This window comes from Vespula pensylvanica, chromosome 6 (assembly GCF_014466175.1).
Source record: "Vespula pensylvanica isolate Volc-1 chromosome 6, ASM1446617v1, whole genome shotgun sequence".
Lineage (NCBI taxonomy): Eukaryota > Metazoa > Arthropoda > Insecta > Hymenoptera > Vespidae > Vespula > Vespula pensylvanica.
In genome coordinates, this window is record NC_057690.1 from 3,652,198 (window position 1) to 3,674,697 (window position 22,500).

At 28.5% G+C, this 22,500-nt stretch overlaps 1 protein-coding gene across 8 annotated transcripts in view; it reads right to left on the reverse strand.

Annotated features, from left to right (window-relative positions):
* The window catches only part of LOC122629795 (regulating synaptic membrane exocytosis protein 2), an 82,457-nt gene that overhangs the window by 31,152 nt on the left and 28,805 nt on the right, over positions 1–22,500 (reverse strand). For 6 of the 8 annotated variants that reach the window (XM_043813580.1, XM_043813579.1, XM_043813576.1 and 3 more), the window contains exons 3-10: positions 16,228–16,306; positions 13,870–14,029; positions 12,446–12,700; positions 7,863–8,019; positions 6,927–7,241; positions 6,053–6,260; positions 5,354–5,526; positions 3,829–3,897 (exon numbers count right to left, since the gene is read on the reverse strand). In XM_043813580.1, coding sequence (XP_043669515.1) covers positions 3,829–3,897; positions 5,354–5,526; positions 6,053–6,260; positions 6,927–7,241; positions 7,863–8,019; positions 12,446–12,700; positions 13,870–14,029; positions 16,228–16,306 — 1,416 coding nt within the window. The remainder of the gene's footprint in view (positions 1–3,828; positions 3,898–5,353; positions 5,527–6,052; positions 6,261–6,926; positions 7,242–7,862; positions 8,020–12,445; positions 12,701–13,869; positions 14,030–16,227; positions 16,307–22,500) is intronic. The other 2 variants (XM_043813578.1, XM_043813577.1) reach the window with 2 other exon arrangements.

Here is a 22,500-nt window from a genome sequence, read left to right on the forward strand (position 1 = left end):
TGACGATATTACTTATCGCTAAGTTGAAAAATAAATATCTATATATCGAGTGTTTATATTACTTTCCATAACGACGACGAACGAAAATGTTATCGATCATCGTCAAGCAAAGTGTTCCACTTTTTTAATGCGATATGCAATAACAGGAAATATATATAATATATGACACGAAAAAATTGATAATAACAACAACAACAACAACAACAACAACAACAACAAATAATTTGAGATAATTGTGGGGACAAAAAAAAAAGTGTTAGACAAAACCGCAGATTTAAAATTTTTATGTTCAATTTGCATGACAAACGAGTCGTCCATTTTTTTTTCTTTTTTTTTTTTTTTTTTTTTTTAAACACACCCACACTTATAAACGACAAGACAAAAATATATAATATTAATAATAATAAATTTGATATAAATGTGAGTATCATAAAAAAAGAAGAGAAAGAAAGAAAAGAAATAGAAAATGGAATAAAATAAGATGAATAAAAAAAAAAAAAAAAAAAAAAAAAAGAAAAAAAATGGTCAGACAAAATCATGGACTTAGATAGAATTTCAATGTTCATTTCCATGACAAACGAAGCGTCCGTCCTTGTTTTTTCTTTTTTAAGGTACACACACACACACACACACACACATTGGACTCGTAAACATACACATATGTAACCAAACACATAAACTTCTCTTTTTCATTATAATTTAACGTTCCGTTGATTGCAATTTTCCTCGCGCACAAAGAGAAATAAAAAGATCTATGTGAGTCGGTGTCCAATAAACTCTCGATTACGCGGTTTATCTCGGTAAAAAGAGAAATGAAATACAAAAGATAAAGAGAGAGAGAGAGAGAGAGAGAGAGAGAGAGAGAAAGAGAGAGAGAGAGAGAGAGAGAGGTGACCGCATAGAGAGAATGTTAAAGTGAACTATAGAATGAGTGAGTAGTACCACAAAGACGATTAAAAAAGTCCGAGAGAGAGAGAGAGAGAGAGAGATCTGAGTTTAGGCGAGAAAAAGTCTTAATTACGTTGCTGAGTACCACCGTTTCCTAGAAAAGTTTCGTTTGGCTAAAGAATAGAAAAAGACAGAGAAATAGAAAGAGTTAGTGACTAAAAGAAAGATAGACAGAGAAGGAGAGAGAGAGAAAGAGAGAGAGAGAGAGAGAGAGAGAGAGAGAGAAATGAGATGAAAAGAATGAGATTGTGTGCATGGCCGAGAGAATGAGCCAGATGTAATTTTACGGAAAGCTTTCTTGGGTGATCTCGATTACTTTCGTAGCGTGGTTGGTTACAATGGTTAACACGGTGATACCTGTTGCCGACAGCTCGAAACATCTGTTTGAGACTCGACATCTGTCTCTTTCTCTCTTCTGCATAATATTATTCCCTACCTTTCCATCTTATTATTTCTTTCTCTCTCTTTCTCTGTTCCTCTTCTTTCTTTCATCTCTTTTTTAACTTCATCTGAAATAACGCTTACAGGGAAGACATTTCTCTCCTCTCTCTGTCTTTCTCTCTTTTTTCTTTTTTAATAACAACGTTGTAGAGAAATTGGTTAGAAGAATTGTAGGAATCTAATTATATGTATATATATATATATGCGTGCGTGTGTGTGTGTGTGTGTTCGTTTGCATTTGTGCATGCATTTGTTTGTTTTTCTTTCTCTTTCGTTTAACAAATTATTTCTAACGAGGTTAACGCGACTTTCCGCGACTAATTGAAAGTCGATCAAAATTTTATAGTCTTTTAATTATTTGTTGTAATGTATTGTAAAAATGTACAATAAATTTTCTCATTATCTACTTGTCATATAAACATTATATTATATTGTTATATTAAAGTTATAGTATATTGAACAAATCCAAGTATTTATTTCATTTCGTATATAAACTTTGTTATTCAATATTAATTATGTGACAGAAACCATACTGAAAAATATTTTATTTACACGTTCTATAAACTATATACCTGATGAAATCAAAGTTCTTATTTGCTTTTACCATATAAAATGACCTAACTAAATCACAGTCTTTACGTAGTAGCACCCCATAAACATACGTACATTTGACATGACTAAATCATATAATCCTTATCTATCTTCCATAAACATACGTATGTACACATTTAACTAAATTATAGTCCTTAATCTACTTGTCGAATAAATTACACGTCCAACCAAATCATTACTCTCCTTATCTACTATGTCGTATAAAATAATATATATATATATATATATATATATATATATATATTCGTATATGCTTCATCGAATAATAGAGGTCTCTTTTAACCACTTATATTCATACATAGATAGAACTAGTCCGTTCAAATCGTAGTATTTATCTACTTGACGCGAACAAAAGTACACCTAACCAAATTATAGTCTTTATCTACTTGCCAAGAACACAAGTACGCACGCTTGACCGAATCGCATACATTTTTACCTACTTGCCATGAAAAAGTTACGTTGTCTGATTAAATCAAAATCGAAATCAATATCCATTTCGACCCCCGTATAAAACACACACATCCACGTATCGCGTAATGCACGGGGTGGGCTAAAAGTTCCTAAGCTATTCTAAAAACCAATTCACCTTTTTTATCGACACTCTTTCGAACTTCTACTTGAGCGTACGCGTAGCTTTATACCATTTTGGGAAGCAAATCAAAAAAATAAAAAAATAAAGAAATAAAAAAGAGATTTAGTTAACCTTAAAAAACGATTAATCAATTACGTATATTCTTCACTCCTTTTGTTTTTGTTAATTCCGATTAAAAAAAAACCAACAATGCTTCAATTCCGATGAATCTTTTTTTTAAAGTTCTGTTGTCGTTCTTGTTGGTATTTTCTTTTGTTTTGTTTTCGTTTTTCTATAGAAACCCCCATAAAATCGACGTGGTAAAGGAAACGTACCGAAGTAACACGGTCTCGCGAGTACTAACGAATTTAGTTTAAAATAGCGTACAACACAAGAACGCTCTTACTGGAAGAGAAGACCTACCCTTAATAGTAAGGGCAGATTGCTGGAGGTAAGGTAGTGTTGTAAAGTGACTCTCAATATATCTGTGTAGGTGCGTACGTGCGTGCGTACGTGTAAGGACGATGATGGTGGGCTGCGGTGGTAATAGAAGTTGGAGTGTAGGCGTGCGACTGACGTTTATTATTCACTGCGCATTCAGCCACGTTCACCTCCTTTTTCTCTTTATTTCTTTCTTTCTTTCTATCTTTCTCTCTTTTTCACTCATTCCTTGTAAAACCAATGTTGCGACACTGCTCTCACTTTTAGCTCTATCTCTGTCTTTTTCTCTACCATCGTACAACCAATGTTGCGGCACTACTATACTATTACTACTACTACACTACTACTATTACTCTACTACTACTACTACTACTACTACTACTACTACTACTACTACTACTACTACTACTACTTTCTCTTTTTTCTCTTTCTATCTATCCATCTCTATCTCTATCTCTATCTCTATCTCTCTCTCTTTCTCTTACTCAGGGTTTTTTTTTCTTTCCTTTTTTTTTATCCAAACGAATCTAACAAAAGGCGAATACGAGGCGAACGCTCGTTGGAAATTGTGAAGTTTCGGAAGTGGAAAATGGGTATTCTTTATACGGCACCATTTCCGATATTACCCAGGGAAGATTTTCTTTTTATCCGATTAGTTTTTCCTTCATCCTACGCTAAAGCTTGCTTTCTTTCTTTGCTTTGCTCTCTCAATGATTGTGAGAGAGTAATTAAATTTCGTCATATATATATATATATATATATATATATATATATATAGGACGAACTCGTATATATGTGTTTATGTATATACTCACTTCTGTGTCCTTTGTCCATGACCGGGTCTCTCCTCAGCTTCACTCTTCTATTCGTGTTCACTCGTGGCACTGTAAAATAAGGATATACACGTAAGGATAAGTTTTTTATTTAGGTACGTACGAATGCTTTTATTGGTCCTTCTAACGTGTTCGTACTTACAATTTCTTTATGTTCTTTTTTCTTTTCTCTCTCTCTCTCTCTCTCTCTCTCTCTTTCTTTTATTTCATTCTTTTTTTCATTTTTCTTTTTTTCAGACAAAAGATATGCTTGACCGATTTGAAATGCATATGTGTATACGTGGGTATGGTATCTATTTGATTTTAAATACATATAATCTAATTTTCACGAACTTCGTCCTTTGTTTGATTTATTAATTGATTGATCGATTGATTGATTTATTTTTCGATCGGACAAATATACGAAACGATGATTATATGACCACGGATTAATAGAAATGACGATGAAAGAAAGAGAGAAAATTTTTTTTTTGGATTTATATAAAATAAATAATGTTTTCTCGTTCGATCGTAATAGATGTGATTTAAATTTGATTCGATACAGATGACAAACAATTTCATTTCTCTTTTTCATCTAATTTTTGTTTTTTTTTTTTTTTAGTCCAATTTTTCAATGATCGCATATATTATGTAATTGTTTGTAATATTTATCGTGGATAGAATTTTGAAAAGAATTCGCGTTTAATAAACGGGATTCATCGACCGTGAAAATGAAAGGCAAGATTAAAGTCCAGCACGAATGATAGAAGAGAGAATGTGAGAGAAAAGATCGTAGAAGTGGATAGATTTGGATTTTTTCTTTACAACATAACACAAGGACAGACGATTTCTGCTTGATCTAGCGTAAAGGCGATTTTGGACCTAACGTCGATTCCATCTCTTGTTCGATACGTGCAACGCCATGTTCGCTCAATAAAGTTAACTTCGTGTTACCTGACGTTGCTTATTTTTAACAAATTGCATTCTTTTCTTTTGTATTTTCTTTCTATTTATTATCTTTTTATTTGTCACGGAAAACACAATCCTAAGTAGTATCGATGATATTTAATCAAAGAAAATATTGTTACAAATTTTATTTTATTTAATTGTTTCAATCTTTAATAAATATAATCTATTTTATATTAATTAATCATAAAACGTTTCAACGAATATAATCCGATGTCAATTATAAGTTTAATGATTCATATTAATTAATTATAAATATATTGCAATCATCAATTTGATCGGATGGAAATTATACAATTTTTATGATTATTAATTAATAATTCATATTAATTAATCCTGAATCTTATGACGCGAGTGTTGTTGTACGATTAAAATTTTTTATGTAACTCGTGTGTTGATTACTTAACGAAGTTAATTATAAAATGTTATAATGAATTTTATATCACATTATTGATTATTATTGAATCGATCATAAAATCGATCGATCATAAAATTTTGTCTTCCTTTTCAAATGAAAATTATGAATTGGTAGATTTTATATCAAGTCGTTATTGTAACTTACCTAGATCACTGTCGACGTCATGAATAACGATCTTAATGCCCTCCCCATCAACGAGACTACCTTGTCTAGGTAAGTCACGTTCCTCTGTTGTGACTCTGCTGACGACAGCTGGTTGTGCGGCTTTGACTGATCCTGGAGCTGATGTTAGTGCCCTTATCGCGTTTATGTCTGGTCTGGAAAGACATTTTATCTTTCCATTATAAAATACACACATATGTGTGTATGTATGAAAGGTCAGACTTATTGAATATTATAGAATCTAGTCTCGTGTTACTTCAAATTTTTATATCATTTTATTTTTATATTTATGATCGAATGTAGACTTTTTACGGTATAAGATTTAATTTAAAGAAAACAATATTGATAATTAAAATATAAAAAAAGAAAAAGAAAAGTGACCGATAAATAAATAGCTTCGAAAACGCCAAGATGTAAAATAACGTTTATTAAAAAATTCTAATCCGAATTTAATATCTCAATAAGATTCGAAAATGCAAACGTGCAAAAAAGATATATATATATATATGTTATTAAAAATTTAGAATTTAAAAGATTATTGCAGTTTGATGTTCCACTTGTTCCAATTGAAATCAAAGAATGAAAAAACTGGTTAATAAATGGAGTACTCGAAGATGCAAGCAAAAAAAAAAAAAAAGAAAAATATTCTGATTGAAATTTAGAAAATTTTTGAATTCTCACAATTGTGATCCTCTTCGCCTGGAACGTCTTTCCTCGTCAGGTATTAAAACAGGCGATTGTGTTACTGTTTGTTGGACCACGGGAACCGGTGTTGGATCCATGTTAATGATTTTCTCTTCATCAGCACCAACCTCGTATGGTAACATTGGTTTCACCGTGCGAAATGATGCCCTACGTGTAATTGGTCTGTCTTCCGGTTCGCGAGCACCTAATTTATATAGGAAATAAAAGAAATAATATCAAATGAACAGGAAGGATAAAAATGAATGAATTGATCGTGTTTATAAGTTATATGATAAAAGTATATAATGAAAGCAAATCCATCATAAAAAAGTAATCAAACTCGTATATCTACTATCTTATATCGTATTATTATAATAAAATAAACTTAGATGTGTAATAAAACAATTTATAAATTAAACGATATGAAAAATGAAAAGAAACAAAATTAAAAACTAATTAGTGGTGTTATTGTTTTAATATTATTACAACATAAAGCAATACGAAGTAATTAAATAATAAGATATATTTTTATCTTTAAATTATTATAACATAAATTAATACAAAATACTATCGTACGATAAATGCAATTCTTTACGAATCTCTTTTCATTTTTCTTGTTTTCTTTTTTTTTAATTTTCATTCGAGTCAAAATGATTAAATTTTTTTTAACAAATTGCCAATAATTCTAAAAGAAAAAAAAAAAAAGAAAGAAAAAAAGAAAAAAAGAGAAATTAATTACAATGAAATTATGATTCCTCTTCGTTTTAAATAATAATAATAAAAAAAAAAAAAAAAAAAAAAAACAATTAGGAAGCTCTGATGATTACGTTGTACGATAATAAATAATATCACAAAATCAATAAAATAGCACCTTGAGCCGAAATGGAGGCCCTTTGTTGAGCCGAAGCAATGGCGGCCGCGTTCAAGCCAGCACTTCCGGGTGGCGTGTAAACGTCGTAGGCCGAAGCACGTCTTGGCAATTGTACCGGAAGTCCAAGGCCAGTATCCGGATGTGGAGACTGACTCGTACTTCCGGCCATTGTCCCAGCTGGTTTGATCTCGTCGTCGTAAGATCTTTGTCTTGTCACAAAAGATTTACGACGGACTGCACTACTACTACGACGGGCACGTCGTCTTCGTTCCTCTTCATCATCCAAGTCACCTGAACCCGCCATTTCCGATTCTACTTTTGGAAAAGATCAATTGCGACTCTTTGATATATATATATATATATATTTCAATTGATGTAAAAAGAGAAAGAGAACAGTCTTGCTATTTGTTTCAAATTTTAATCTTTTTTATTTATTTTTCTTCCTCTTTTTTCTTTTTTTTTTTTACGAAAATCAGAATAGAAAAAAATGGCTTATAGTTTGAATCGATTTCAGTCTTTGTTTTTTTTTTTTTTTTTTTTTTGTTATATAAAAGAAATTTGACGATTGCCATATGAGAACATACGAGTGAAATAATGACATTTTTTAAACAAGCTGGATATATATATATATATAATTCTGAGGAAAGAAAGGAATCAATTACGATGGAGTTATGATTTTTTTTTTTAAATAAATAAATAAATAAAAAAGATATATATATATGTATATATACATACACACTTATATAGGAACACTACATCATAAATCAATAAAATAGTCCTCGAAACGGAGGCTCGTAAAATTTATATGTTTAAAAAGAAAAGATAAAAAAAAGTCTCGACGGGAACAGTGTTGGATCGAGTCTTGGAAAATAATCTAGAAACTGTTGGTTTCACCACGAAGCGTATTCCAGAAGGATTTATAAATTAGATTTTTACCTGTAGGCTGAGAACTCTTGACGACCCTCTGAGGACTCGTTCCTCTTCCTCTATCCGCTTGATGACGGTCCGGTGATCCACCTCTAGATTTACTCTTACGATCGAGATCTCTCTCCCATTTTAGGTCTTCTCGGCGCTCCCCTGCAACCTTTCGAAACTACAACATTACGATACGACGATTAGGGCTCGAGGCTGACTACACCATCGCACACATTTACGATGAAGATATGCGTCGTCTCTTTCTGTTTGTGTGTATGTGTATATATGTACGTATATATGTGTGGATGAATAAATAGATGTGTGAGTGAGTAAGTGAGTGAGTGGGTGGGTGGATGGGTGGTTGATTGTATAAGCGTATGCGTGTGATAGAGGAGCTCGATTCAACAAGCCGATGTTATGTTGTCGTATGTATTCCATGATCGAGATATGTACACATTATGATCTTGTGTTTACGCTTGTTATGCACTTTGACAACATTCAAAAGCCTAATACTCCATATACAATATGTAACGTGTGTTTTTTAAGTACAATAGATTAATATTTCCTTTTTTTTTTTCTTTCTTCTTACGGCATTGTTATTGAGGTGGAAAATAATGTTTTTTTTTTTTTTTTTTTTTTTTTTTTTTTAATACACATGTCATTGTCATTAATATGTTTATAGTATAATAGTTGTTTTTTTTATGCATGTCATGGACATAAATATTTTGTATAATGTCATTCTTCCAACGTAATTGTTTAATGATCAAATCATTTTATATCTCCTCGACAAATATTATTATTATGAATTTATTATTGATGGAAATATCCAAGATATTTATTTATTCAATTCTCATTATTAAACTTTCGTTATTAAAATTTATAATAACATTATGGAATTTAATTTTTATATGATATATATCAGAATAACAAGATTTGGTCATTTCTTTCGTCGAACTTTATTTTTCAATATATTTTTATTTCATATCACCAAGTTATGATTTTCTTGCTTTTCTCTCTCTCTCTCTCTTTCTCGTTTTTTTTTTTTTTTCTTTTATTTCCTTATTTGTTATCATGGGAAAACAAATATTCGTTCGTAAAAAAACATCGAAGCTTTCAATCCGAGTGCAATATTTTCTATATTTGCGCGGAATTTTTTTCGATTATTTCGATTGAGTGTTTCGTACGATCTTACCATAACGAAGAGTCGATCACAAACATGCGCTTTATTTGTTATCGTTCGAGGAAAACATAAAAGAATATTTTGATAGGTCACGCTAAATTTTTCTACTCTCGATATTACCGTGACAACTAAATAACCACAATATCAATAACAATGACAATTAAATGGAACAAAAATTACTTTTATTATCTCCTTTTTTTTTTTGTATTTACGATATTAAAACTTTTATAAGTTTTCATTCGATGAAAAAGAAAATTTTAGCCCACAACGATAACAATTATTTTCATAGCAACGACAAATATAAATTAGTTTTTAAAAATCACGATAATCAAGACTGAAACGGTTCATAAGTTTCTAAGTAATTTTAATAAATATCGATAAGCTATTATCGAGAGACTTTCTAGATCATTTTATATCCTTTGTTCTTTTTCTTTTTACTTTTATTTATTTATTTATTTATTTATTTATTTATTTATTTTTTTCAGTTTATAAAACTACAAGATTAATTAAAGCACCAGCTTCAACAAAATACTCAACGTTTAATATCAATTAGTAATATTCCGTCTATTCTGTGTAATAATACAAAAACAAATAAATAAATAATAATAATAAAAATTAGGATGTATGGAAATGTTTTATAGAAATCTTTCAATGTAACTACCAATTCAATCGATCGACTGTTCCAGTCTTGTTGTTTAATCCGCGAAATATTTTTCACCGTTCGAATATTATTTTTTTTTCTTTCTTTATTTTTTTTTCTCTCCTCTCTCTCTCTCTCACCCCCTCCCCCTTTTTTTTTTATAATGGCACGCACAGCTTCGTCGATATTGGAGATCGTGCGAACAATCTATGCGAACATATTTCTACCTGTATATGTACGTAACGTATGTACGTACATAAATGTTCAATGAGAAATGATAGGTAGTATTACGAACGATAAGAGAAAGAGAATGAGAGAAAGAGAAAGAGAGATGCTTCGTCCGTAGAAAAAAAAAAGGGAAAAAAAAAGAAGAGAAAAAAGCAAAAAAGAAAAAAAAAGAATTGATAAAGAAGCTCGCTCGAATTTTTATTTCACGGATCGGAAACTCTAAAGACCAAAAAAATGTTCCGTCTATTATTATCTGTTTCTCTTCCTCGTTTTTTCTTTTTCCTTTTTCATTTTCTCTCTCTCTCTCTCTTTTTTATTACTACTTTTTTTCCTTCTCTGTTTTAATATTTATATCCTGATTTGTATCGTAGAATTTTTTTGACAACATTGAAAAACAAAGCCGTGCAATTTCTTATTTATCTGTGTATCTATTTCATGATGTATGAATGTATGTATGCGTTTGTGTGTGTATGTGATAACATAGTTACGAGATGCGATATCAGAAGATGTTTATTCGTATATTGTTATTAAATTTTTGAGCGAGAAAAATATTCGACGAAAATAATTTTTACCTTTTTCTCCTCCTCTCTTTCTTTTTCTTTTCTTTTTTCTCTGGAAGAACGATACACTCGTCCCTAATATCCAATTATTTTTTTTCTTCTCCTGCGATATTATTGAAATTGATTGGATTTTATAATCAATTTATTAAGATGCGATTTATGTGTTATTACATTTTTTTTTTTTTTTTTTTATTTCAAATAAAATTAAGCGTGCCAACGTCGATTGAAACAAACAAAGGCTCGATATATGATCTCGCCAAGTGAGTCAAAAAATTCACGTCAAGTTAGCTTTCAATCATTTTTTCTTTCTCTCTCTCTCTCTCTCTCCCACTCTCTGTCAGTCTCTATCTAATTCTCTTTCACACTCTTTTATTCCGTCACTCTATATCTCACTCTCTCTCTTTTCACTCTCTTTCATTCTCTTTCGCACTCTTTCATACTGTTTTACTATCTTTCACATTTTCTCACTTTCTCTCTCTCTCTCTCTCTCTCTCTCTCTTTGACTTTTTTATACTCTCTTATCCTTTCTTCTTTTTTTACTCTCGCTCTTACTCAACTTATAAAAAAAAGAAAGAAAAGAAAAAAGTAAAAAAAAAAAGACCATAAACGAAAGATCGATTTTTTTGAAATCTTGGAAGATACACTCGTAATAAAAATTTTTGAATGAATTCTATCCAATGTATATTGTATACAATACAGGGATTATATTTAATTTCTATAAAATTTAATTTAGAAGAATAAATACCTATATAATTTCTTAAATAAATAAAAACGACAAATATTTTCTGAGCGCATCTCGTATATATGTATATGTGTGTATATATATATATACATGTATGTATGTATGTATGTAGATATAGAATGTAGATGTATATGTTTACGCAATAAGCTGCTGAAACTTTCTATATATATGTATATATGTACGTATGTGTGTGTATGTATATATATATATATATATATATATATATATATATATATATATTTGTGTGAAGGCGTGAAGGCAAGAAGCTATGGTTAAAGCAATAAAAGCTATCATCCTCCGTTGTTAACAGCTGAACACCATGAAACGAAGCCATTAGCTTACACAAAGCGGAACACATTGAGAAACGACGTTTCTCTTGGGTCACATGTTAATTACAGCGATACTAATTTTCGTTCTTGCTGGCTGGATTATTGCTCTTGGCTTAACGAATAAAGGAAGATATATAATATGGTTTCAAAATGTATAATATATAAATGAATCAAATGTATGAATATTATTCACGATATTCATATTAATGTTTCAAATTAGATCGCCCATTTTGAATTTTCATTATTGATAAAAACTAATAATAAGCTTTGTTTTGGCATTTGTAATAAGTCATTATGACGAATAATTTAATTTATTGATTAATTATTAATTGATTATTAAACGAGACGAAAGCTTACGTTTTCATTTTTTTATTATTTGTATCAAGTAAATATTCTATACGTTGTAAAAAGTAATATATATATATATATATATACATATATATCCATATATAATGGATATTTTAATGAAGAATATTTTAATTGAGATTGAAATCAATGTTAAATGTATCTACATTTTCTGTTCCATTACTGATCGAATATAACTCTTTTGTAATTTGCAATAAATGGATTTAATGAATAGCTACATTAAATTTACATTTAAATTAATCTGTTAAACGTGGCTCGAATTCAGCGGATTTTCTCTACTGATAAAAAAAAAAAAAAAGAAAAAAGAAAAAGTAACATTTTCATAAATCTATTATAAATAAATCCAATGACTACTTAAAACAACATTAAAATCCATGTATTATTAAACGAGATCGGCATTTAAATTAATCATAAGTATATATTTTAGTTATTGACGAAGAGCACAAACCATATTATTATCTTCCCTGTTTATATTTTGATTTTGATTTTAATTTGATTCATATTCATATCAATCGAATCTAAAAATTGAATTATCACAATACTTTGATGTTTTTAATACCTTTTCGAGTTCCTTCAAGCTGGCAGGCGATACATCAGAGTGTCTTCGTAATTCTGGGCTCCTTGGTGGTGCCAAGCCACTTCCAATACCACCTAGTTGACTGCCACTTTGACAACCGAGTCTTGCATCGCTATGTCTTCTTTGCAATGCTTCAAGAATCGGTACTTCGAGAAGAGAATCTGTTGACTCTTGCGTCACAATTGGCTGGTCCCTCGAGGCAATCTTTCGACGACAAACGCTGCATCTCCAAGATGACTACAATGATACGCAAAAATTCACAAATTTATATTTATATGTATATATAATAATTAATTAGTAATTTATACAAATATATATATATATATAAAATCTTTTTTATTTAATAATTTATATATATATATACATAATAGAAAAAAAATTGTGTTTATATGACGAGTGTATATAAAATTGTATATATACATGTATATGCATATGTGTTGTAAAAAAAGTAAAAATTAAAAAAAAAAAAAATATATATATATATATATCTTATATGACACAAGAATGTATAAAAGTCGAAAAATTTATATATGTATGTGTGTGTGTTAATTAATTAAATAAACGAAATATTCTTAAAAGGTTATCTTTAAATAGCATATTTACATACGATTAAAATTAATTATCAGAAAATTATCATTGTACTTTCTACTTTTAAATTATCAACCACATCCTGTTAAATTTAATTAACAAAGAAATTTGTAATCGATTTCCATCTACGTAATACAGTTAAAATTAATCAAGAACTAATCGTCATTGATTTCTAATTAATTTTCAACGTAGAATTGAAATTAATTACCAAAAGATTTTCAACAAATTTTTCACTTTTTCAATTATACACACGCGATCGAGGTTAATTAAGAAAAGAAATAATATATAATCGATTTTTATCTGCACACGTGCGCAATTAAAATTTATTCAAAATCAATCATTTAAACCATTTCTAACTAATTACCTACGTAAATTGAACGTACGATTGAAATTGATTATTATAAAAAATTATCCTTATACCTTTTAATTATTAACATACGAATTGACATTAATCAAGAAAAAAAAGAAAATAAAAAAAAAAGAAAAATGAAAAAAAAAAAGAAAAAGAAAAAGAAAAAGAAAAAAAATACAATTATCTACGTAAGCTTGATCATTGGGTACATTCGTGAACAATTTCCTTCTTGAATTTCATTTTTAATTTTTTTTTTTTTCATCGAATACTTTTGTTTTCTTTTCTTTTTTTTTTTTTTTTTTTTACAGCAATTAATTTTCTCTTTACCTTTTTTTCTTTTTCTTTTTATTTTTATTTCTTTTTATGCTACTCTCTCTTTTTCTCTCTTACTTCAAAACGAAGACTTATACGTTACAAGATGCGAATCGAGTAAACGAAACGATTAATAGTCATCAAGAAAATTTACCTGATCGTCTGAATTCGTTGTCGTCGAGTACGATGCACAATCCTCGCAAACTTTGTGTTGACATTCGCAGCAAGTCCTCGAAGCTTCTTCCGGTCCAAAGGATTTCCGGCAAACTCTACATTCTTCACCGCTGCTCGTTTTACTTCCTGCCTCAGGCTTTCTATTGTAACAATCAATTTCCAATTTATTGCATCGAGCGTACAAAACAAAGGAGAGAATGAAAGTAAAAAGACAAAAAAAAAAAAAAAATAAAAAATAAAAAAAAAAAGAAGCAACGAAAAAAAGTACAAAAGAAAAAAGAAATCAACTTTCGTAGAGATCAATTTCGAAATTGATCTCGTTGAATTTTTTCGTTCGCTTTGATTTCATTCTTCTTTTTCTTTTTTTTTTTTTTCTTTCTTTTTTATTATTATTTTTTTTCTTTTTTCAATATTGTAATCGTAACAATATCGTAAGCGTATCTGTGGCGTGTAGTTTAACGAATATTGTTAAGCTTCGAAAGTGCCATAACTCGTTGGAATATCGATAAATTGATACGTTGTAGACGCTCGTTAAAAACTTTAGTTAAGCTTTGAATATCGATTAATTTTTCTTAAGTTTGAAATATCGATTATTGTTGAAAAGAAAAGAACAAGAACAAATATTCTCCACGAAATAAATGTAAATAATATTACATTTCTTTAACTTTTAAAATTTAATAACTTTTGCCGTTTCAAAGATTTTTTTTCTTTCATTAGAATCAATAGGGCACCGCCGTTTGATCATATCTTATTAATTTTATATTGATTAATTTTACGTGATAATGAATAAAAAATATCGAAATGAAAAAAAGAAAAGAAAAGAAAAGAAAAGAAAAGAAAAAAAAAAGAACGAATTATGCAGTTTGCAGTTTTATCATTCAGTTCCAGTTTTACATTTTCCACTTCATTCAATTACACGAAATTTTAATAAAACTAAAAAAAAAACAAAAAAAAGAAAAAGAAAAAAGAGAAAAGAAAACAATTCAAAATATAAAAAGTTAATATAAAAAGTTATAAACCAATTTTTAAAACGATACTTCGTTATTCACTTCTATTTATTTGATCAGTAATAGTTTCATTCATCAATTGTTAAACATTTTGTAAAATAAAAATAATCAATATATATATATATATATATATAAATATTTTGATTAGTATAAATAGAAATTGCCTCATAGTTTTTTTTTTTAGGATTGCATCAGGATAGCATCACTTACGTTATGAAATGACGATATTTTATTATAAATGTAAATCAAGGTATTCTTTAAAATATTGAAAAAGAAGTTTAAAACTACTGACCCGATTTAATAATGGCCAATACCATTTAATTACATCAAACCATTCGTTCTATTTTTCTTTTTATTTTCCTAATATTATAGTTACACAACATGGAGTATACGCAAAGAATCGATTTTTACGAAGGTAGTCGGTACGGTTGTTGCACTTCTGAAAAATTCTCAAACTTTAAATTTTCATCTTCGGAAAATAAAAAGAAAGAGGAACAAACGATGTGAAATCGGAATGTTCATTAATCTTCGATCTTTCTCTCTCTCTCTCTCTCTCGTTCTCTCATTCGTATATTCAATATCATTCCAACACAACGAAGTAGGATAACTCAATTATTTTTTTTTATTTAAATCTTTTCCCTTTCTTTTTGCTTTGTTTTTCTCTTTTTATTTTACGAACGAGCTTCGTATTAGTGCAAAGAAGAAAAAGGATCAGATGAGATAGACAGATAGATAGATAGTTAGATAGATAGATAGATAGAGAGAGAGAATAAAGAAATCTGGTTTGCTCATCGTGAATTAACTTTATTAAGCAATTCCATTAACACGGATCGCTGAGATTGCTCTTATTGTAAAATATAACAAGATCCTTGAAGATCTATTGTAAAGTCAGATCGTTTTATATTTTATCGTGCACAAGTATCGAATTTATTGCACCAATTGACTAGACGATAAAGATTTCAGATATGATTTATTTCGCTCGATTCTTCCTCTCTAAAGAGAATTTCTTTATTTCTTTAGTTATTTCTTTTAAATCTCATCGAATCGATATGTATTATATATTTAAAATGTATCTAAAAATTCTATCGATTTATATAATGTGTAAATATATAAACATATATATATATATATATATATATATATATATGGATCTAGTATTATGACGATATAATATTTAACAATTACAATTTAATTGAATTATAATATCTTTAACTAAATAATATAATATTTCATTTTTATCACTCTGACCTTGCTCGAAATATTTTGAATAAAACTAATAAAATAAAAAAAATAAAAAAATAAAAAAATTATTAAATTTAATATATACTCACTTTATAATAGTATCGATGGTATCTTCTTTTGGTTGTATCTCCTCGACCGGGGTTACTTTAGCTGGGGCCAACTTCGTGACTAAAAAAAGAAAAGAAGAAAAAAATATTGCGAGTTAAAAAAATTATTATGATTTATCGTTCATACAAAAGAAATAAAAAGAAAGAGAAAAAGAGACGCAAGATAAAATAAGAAACTCGGCGAAAATTCTTTTTGTAACACATACGCAGATATAGAGAGAAATACACACGTGTTTATGTGTATATACAGAGTGTCTGAAAATTATTTATACAACTTCTACCTCCTTCATGATATATAAACCAACAAGTGTAAAAATTTCCCCATTGTGTCATTTAACATAGAGAAACTTATTAAGTTTTTCTTTCTCTCCTATATACAGGCAATATTTTTAGTGCCTCCAGCATATTCGTAAATTTCTGAATTATACATTTTTAACACACGCGCAATTCAATAGCCGTCTAGATATCCTGACATTATAATTTGTAATATTTTTATTTGCAAGATTAATCTAAAATAATATATACAATAATCGGATGACATTGACGATTGATAACCGGATGACACTGACGATTTAAAGCAAGAATCACAGCTGTTATTAAACGAACTGACGTGGAAATGTTGAAACGTACATGACGGCATGTGGCATATCTAAATGTTTCACGAATCACTGATACGTATATTCATATATACAATAGAATGTTTGGAAAATTATTACTTTAATATAAACGAAGTTTTGTATATCGATTTTTAATATTTTTATTTAATAATCCAATATGTATTATATTTTAAATGTTATTAAAAATGATAAACTTGTATAGATAATTTTTGGCTACTTTATATATATATATATATTCTCCTATTATTATTATTCTCTCTCTCTACATATATATATATGTATATATATATTTATATCCTCTCCTATATATATATATCCATTCTCTCACACATCTCACCCTCAGAGTCTCATATCTTTCGGATATCATCTAAAAATCCTTGAGGGTATATCAAGCGAAGCGAGGACCTATTCAAATATTCAGTCACTTTCCAAGGAAAAGGACGATACCCATTTTCTTAACGCCTCTTCCAATTTTACTCAATTACCCTCTTATTTTCGGATAGTAATGATCTATATCATTTCAACGAGAAAAATAAAATGAAAATTGAATGCACTGTCAAAAACGTTTCAAAGTCGATACGGCTACATAACACGAAATTTATTCGATTTTTTTTTGAAAGTAAAATCTTAAAAAAAAAAAAAAAAAAAGAATAAAATAAAATAGAATAAAATAAAAAGACAAAAAAAAAAAAAGATATTAAATTAAAAGTTAGAAATACTTATTCGATGATTTTTCACGCATTTCTTTTCTTTTCTTTTTTTTTTTTTATTTTTTTATTACTCTCCCATACCCACGAAAAAATCACATAAAAAAAATTAATTCTAACGTCTTGCGTATAAATCAACTCGTCATTTTTTTTTTTTTTTTTTTTTTTTTTTTTTAATCACTCTCCATCTACCCCATAAAAACGAATCTTTCCTCTTTAAAATTAGCGCAAAAATGTTCGCTTGTCAACGCGAACTACGTCACTTTTTTCCTGCATCATAAAAATTAATTCAAACTTCTCGAATACAGAGATCGAATCCTCGTCCTTTTCCTTTCCTTTTATTTTTCTTCTTTACTCACAAACATTTCCGAATGTCCCATCGGGAAAGAAAAAAGAAAATTTCGCATTAACGTCGAACTTTCTTTAATATTTATAATCTTATCAAGCAACTAAGCGTGAAATAGGAATCGTACGATTAACGTGTAACTACAGTTTTACTTCAATCCAATTAAAGTTTCCTTTGAAAAATAGTCTATTCTGATATCTTTCTCTGTCTTTCTCGTTTTTTTTTTCCTTCCCCCTCTCTTTCCCTCTTATTTTCAGTTTTTCACGTAGGCACGCCGTAGACGCGTTCCTTCGACGGAAATTAACCGTCAGATCGAATCTCATGTGATTTATGTCTAGCGAGCGTGGGAAGTGCGAGAAAGCCGTATGGAGAATATCATCGTAACGCGGTTAGGCGAGCGACCTACGCCTCCGTAAAATCGAAATTATATTGGTTAGGTTCATGGCTCATTTTTTCTCTCTCTCTTTTATTTGTATTTTTATTATTACTATTATTCTTATTATTTCTTTTCTGTCTCTCTTTCTTTTTTTTTTTTTTTTCTTTCTTCTTTAGTATCATGTTCGTCCTACATTTTCGTAACATCGTAATCGTACAAATACGTTCATGAATCATCATCGTTAAAATATTACGACGAAATTTTATATAAAATTTAATTAAAATTATATCATTACGATTTGTCGGAGTAAGAAGGAAAATCATTTTTTTCCTTCCTTTCTTTTTTTCTTCATTTTTTTTTCTTTTTTTCTTATCTATTTCTCTCTTTCTCTCTCTCTCTCTCTCTCTCTCTCTCTCTCTCTCTCTCTCTGTCTCTCTTTTTATTTATTTATTTTTTTTTTTTTTTACAAAATTCATTCCCAAGATTAAATTTAACGTAAAATTTCTTACGAGTATTTCTTCTTTTTATTAATCGTGTCATTTTTAAGTGTCAACTTTGTCCAATATCAACGATTGGAAATAAAAATGAAAAGTTTCGCTCGGATTTAGCAGGAATGAAGATGACAAAAGAAGAAAAAAAAAAAAAAAAAAAAAAGAAAAAAAAAAGAAAAAAATTTATTTCGATGATTGAAATTCAATGCGGACATAAAAATTTTATCGTATCGAAATCATAATAATTCAATTTCTTTTTTCCGATCTGAAGAATGAGGAAGAAGGAAAAAAAAGAAAAGGAATTATTATTAATAATAAAAAGGAAGTGATTAGAGAGTCAATGGGAAAGAAATATTCGTTTATTTACTTTGACTCGATCCGTCGTTTAAAATTGCAACAGAATTTCTACTTCGTGAGAGAGCTGCATATGCTAAACTAAAAGAAAAAAAAAGTCTATAAAGAAAGCAAAAAATTAGAGGGAAAATAAAAGAGAGAGAGAGAGAGAGAGAGAGAGAGAGAGAGAAAGAGAAATTCATGAAACGCGAGGTGAAACTTTTTTTCTTTTTTATTATTATTCTACAAACGAAGTTGTTTTATATTTCAGTTTGTGGTTTCAAGAGTAAAAACACAACGACAAACGAGGGTGAGTAGAGATGGGTGGGGGTAGCTTTTGATAGGGGGTGAGGGGGTTAGAGGGACACGTATGTGAGCATCGATATTCGAAGCGGCATATCGACAAAGAAATTAATTTTTTTCTCGGCTGCTGTTGACATTTCACGGTACTTTTTTTTTCTTCCTTTTATTTTTTTATTTTTTTTCTGGTTTTTCTATCTTTGTGTTCTGCCACTGTTTTCTTTTTATTTCTTTTTACTGCTTTTCTCTGTTTTTTTCTTTTTTTTTCTTTTTTTTTTCAATTTCCAGAATCAAACTAATCGGCGAGACATTTTTTTTATTCGCATAAAAACGCAACGGGAAATACTTTCTTTTTGTCACATGTAAAATAAAAAATTGTAATATCATAATGTTGTTAATTAAAAAATTGTAACATTACAATGTTGTTGATTATTAAAATGATATCCTTTATATGTTGATAAGACAAGAATGCTCGTTTGTACTTATACGGACTCTGTTAATAATGTTAAAGAATTTGTTTCTATGGTACAAAACTAATTTGTTTATTAACTATTAAGTTATTAATTTTTGCAATTTTATAAGTCAGTCTTAATTCTTTTTAAGAGACGAAATGAAATAACTTTGAGTTCGTAAGAATTTGTTTATAAAAATTGTTTATAACAAATTGTTAATTATTTATTAACAATAGTTTAAACAAATAGAGAAAATATTGTCCTTTAAAATGATATCTCATTCAAGTCTCTACGATATTTACTTCCGAAGATATTCCTATGTAATAGGAAAATGTTGCTATGGGGGGAGGGGGGGAGCAGGGGTGGTAATTGTTGCTATGTATAATTTGTTTATTAACTAGTTAGTAATTTATCTAATTTTACAAGTCAGTCCTAATGTCAATTTCTTTTTAGGAGACGAAATGAAATAACTTGGAGTTCGTAAGAATTTGTTTATACAAAATTGTTTATAACAAATTGTTAATTATTTATTAACAATAGTTTAAACAAATAGAGAAAATATTATCCTTTAAAATGATATCTCATTCAAGTCTCTACGATTTTTAGTTCCGGAGATATTTCTATATAAGTGGACGACATTACGTTTGACACACTGACCTATATAATTTCATTCACGCTAGATTGGTGACACACTGACCTATATAAATTCTAAGAATTTACGTGACTCAGCTGATCACGTTACTACTACTATACTATTACTACAAACAGCTGTATCATAAGAATTATGAATGAAAATCTTTCGAAGGCGATATCTTTGGAATGAAAAGTCGTAGAGACTTGAAAAAAACACCATTTTCAAGCAAAATTTATCCTTTATTTATTTAAATAATGCAATAATATCGATATAATAAAATCGATATTGTTAATAATTTTTACTATTAAATTTTCTCTATTCTTTCGTAATAAACACAATTAATACAATAAAATCATTCAAATTTCTATTAGAATTTTGTTTTATTTTTTGTTAAATTTTCTTTTATTTATTTAAAATAAAGAATAGAAGATGTATTAATAATGTACGAAATCGAGAGGTTGAAAGTTCGAAATATTTTTTTTCTCGTAATAACTTTAAATCGCGCTTACTCCGCGCTTATCTCTCGAAAAAATTAAATTAATTTAAAACAGAAAATTCTATATATATATATATATATTTTTTTTTTAACATAAAAACTATTTTACATCTCTTTACTTTATCGTCAATTACTATACGACATCTTTTCTTTTTTCATTTAATCGCTTTAAAAATATTAAAAAAGAAAGAAAAACAAGAATAGATAAATAAATAAAAAAATTTCATCTTCTTTCTAAAACATTGATTTTAATTGGAAATTTCTAATTGTGATCATGTCATAGATTTCGTTCTAATACATCATGACTGCTTTCTAATAGATGACGGAATGATTCGAAATCGTTGCTTTATAATTTCATGTCGGAGATTCCAATGTCATAATGTCCCCAACGTCTATGTCGGTTTAGCTAGTTATGGCAATGTCATCGCCAAGTAGTCGATCTGGATATACAATCGCATTGTTAATCATCTGACTAATTAATGTCTGCTCTTTGGTCATCGATGATTCGATCATAACTGCTAGCTTTCAAAGCGACACGACTAACCTATCGATTATGTTATCGCAATCGATTTCACGAAAGATAGCGACTCATCTTACGAAATTCATGTTATTTGAAAAAAGCAAAAAGAAAAAAAAATAAGAAAAAATAAATAAAAAAAAAAAAAAAAAGAAAAGAAAAGAAAATAAAGAAAAAAGAAAGGAAAACAAATACAATCATATAATAATTTGTTAATGCTGCAATGATATAATAATTTTCAAGAGCGATTAGAAATTGTTTGATTTTAAAAAATATTTTTAATCTGTTTTAAAAAATGTTAATTGGTTTCCTTTCCTTTCTCTCTCTCTCTCTCTCTCTCTTTTTTTTTTTGATCTATCTCTAACACACGTACGATTTTTTGCTTTCGAAATTGTTTCTGTCTTTTTTATTTTTTTTTATTTTTATATATATATATTTTTTATTTTATTATTTATATCAAGCACGTAATCTAATTTTCGAATGAACGCGCAGAAAAAGTTTCGACCGATACTCTAATCTACTTATCTACCTTTCCTGCACGAATTTACACGCAAGCACGTATCGTTTTATATTTTGTTATCACGGTTCGCTGATCTAATTTAATACTGTCTAGGATCGATGTAAAGCGTGTCTTGAAACTTATATGAATAATCACGATTCAGACGACAATTTTTCTTAAAATTACTCATACGATTGTTCTAAATCTAAAAACGTGACCCTTTATCTTATATATATATATATATTTTTTTTTTTCGTTCTAATCTTTATTAATTATAAACTTTTTGTAGTGAAAAAATAAAAAGAAAGAAAAAAGAAATTTACCTCGTTAAATATATAAATTTTTATACACATATGTACATTTGTTTTTCTTCTTTAATATCAGTTAACTTAAAAAAAAAAAAAAAAAATGTAATTTATTATCATTATAATATTACAATATTATTTCGATAGAATTTTATATCCTTTTTACAATTACTATATTAACA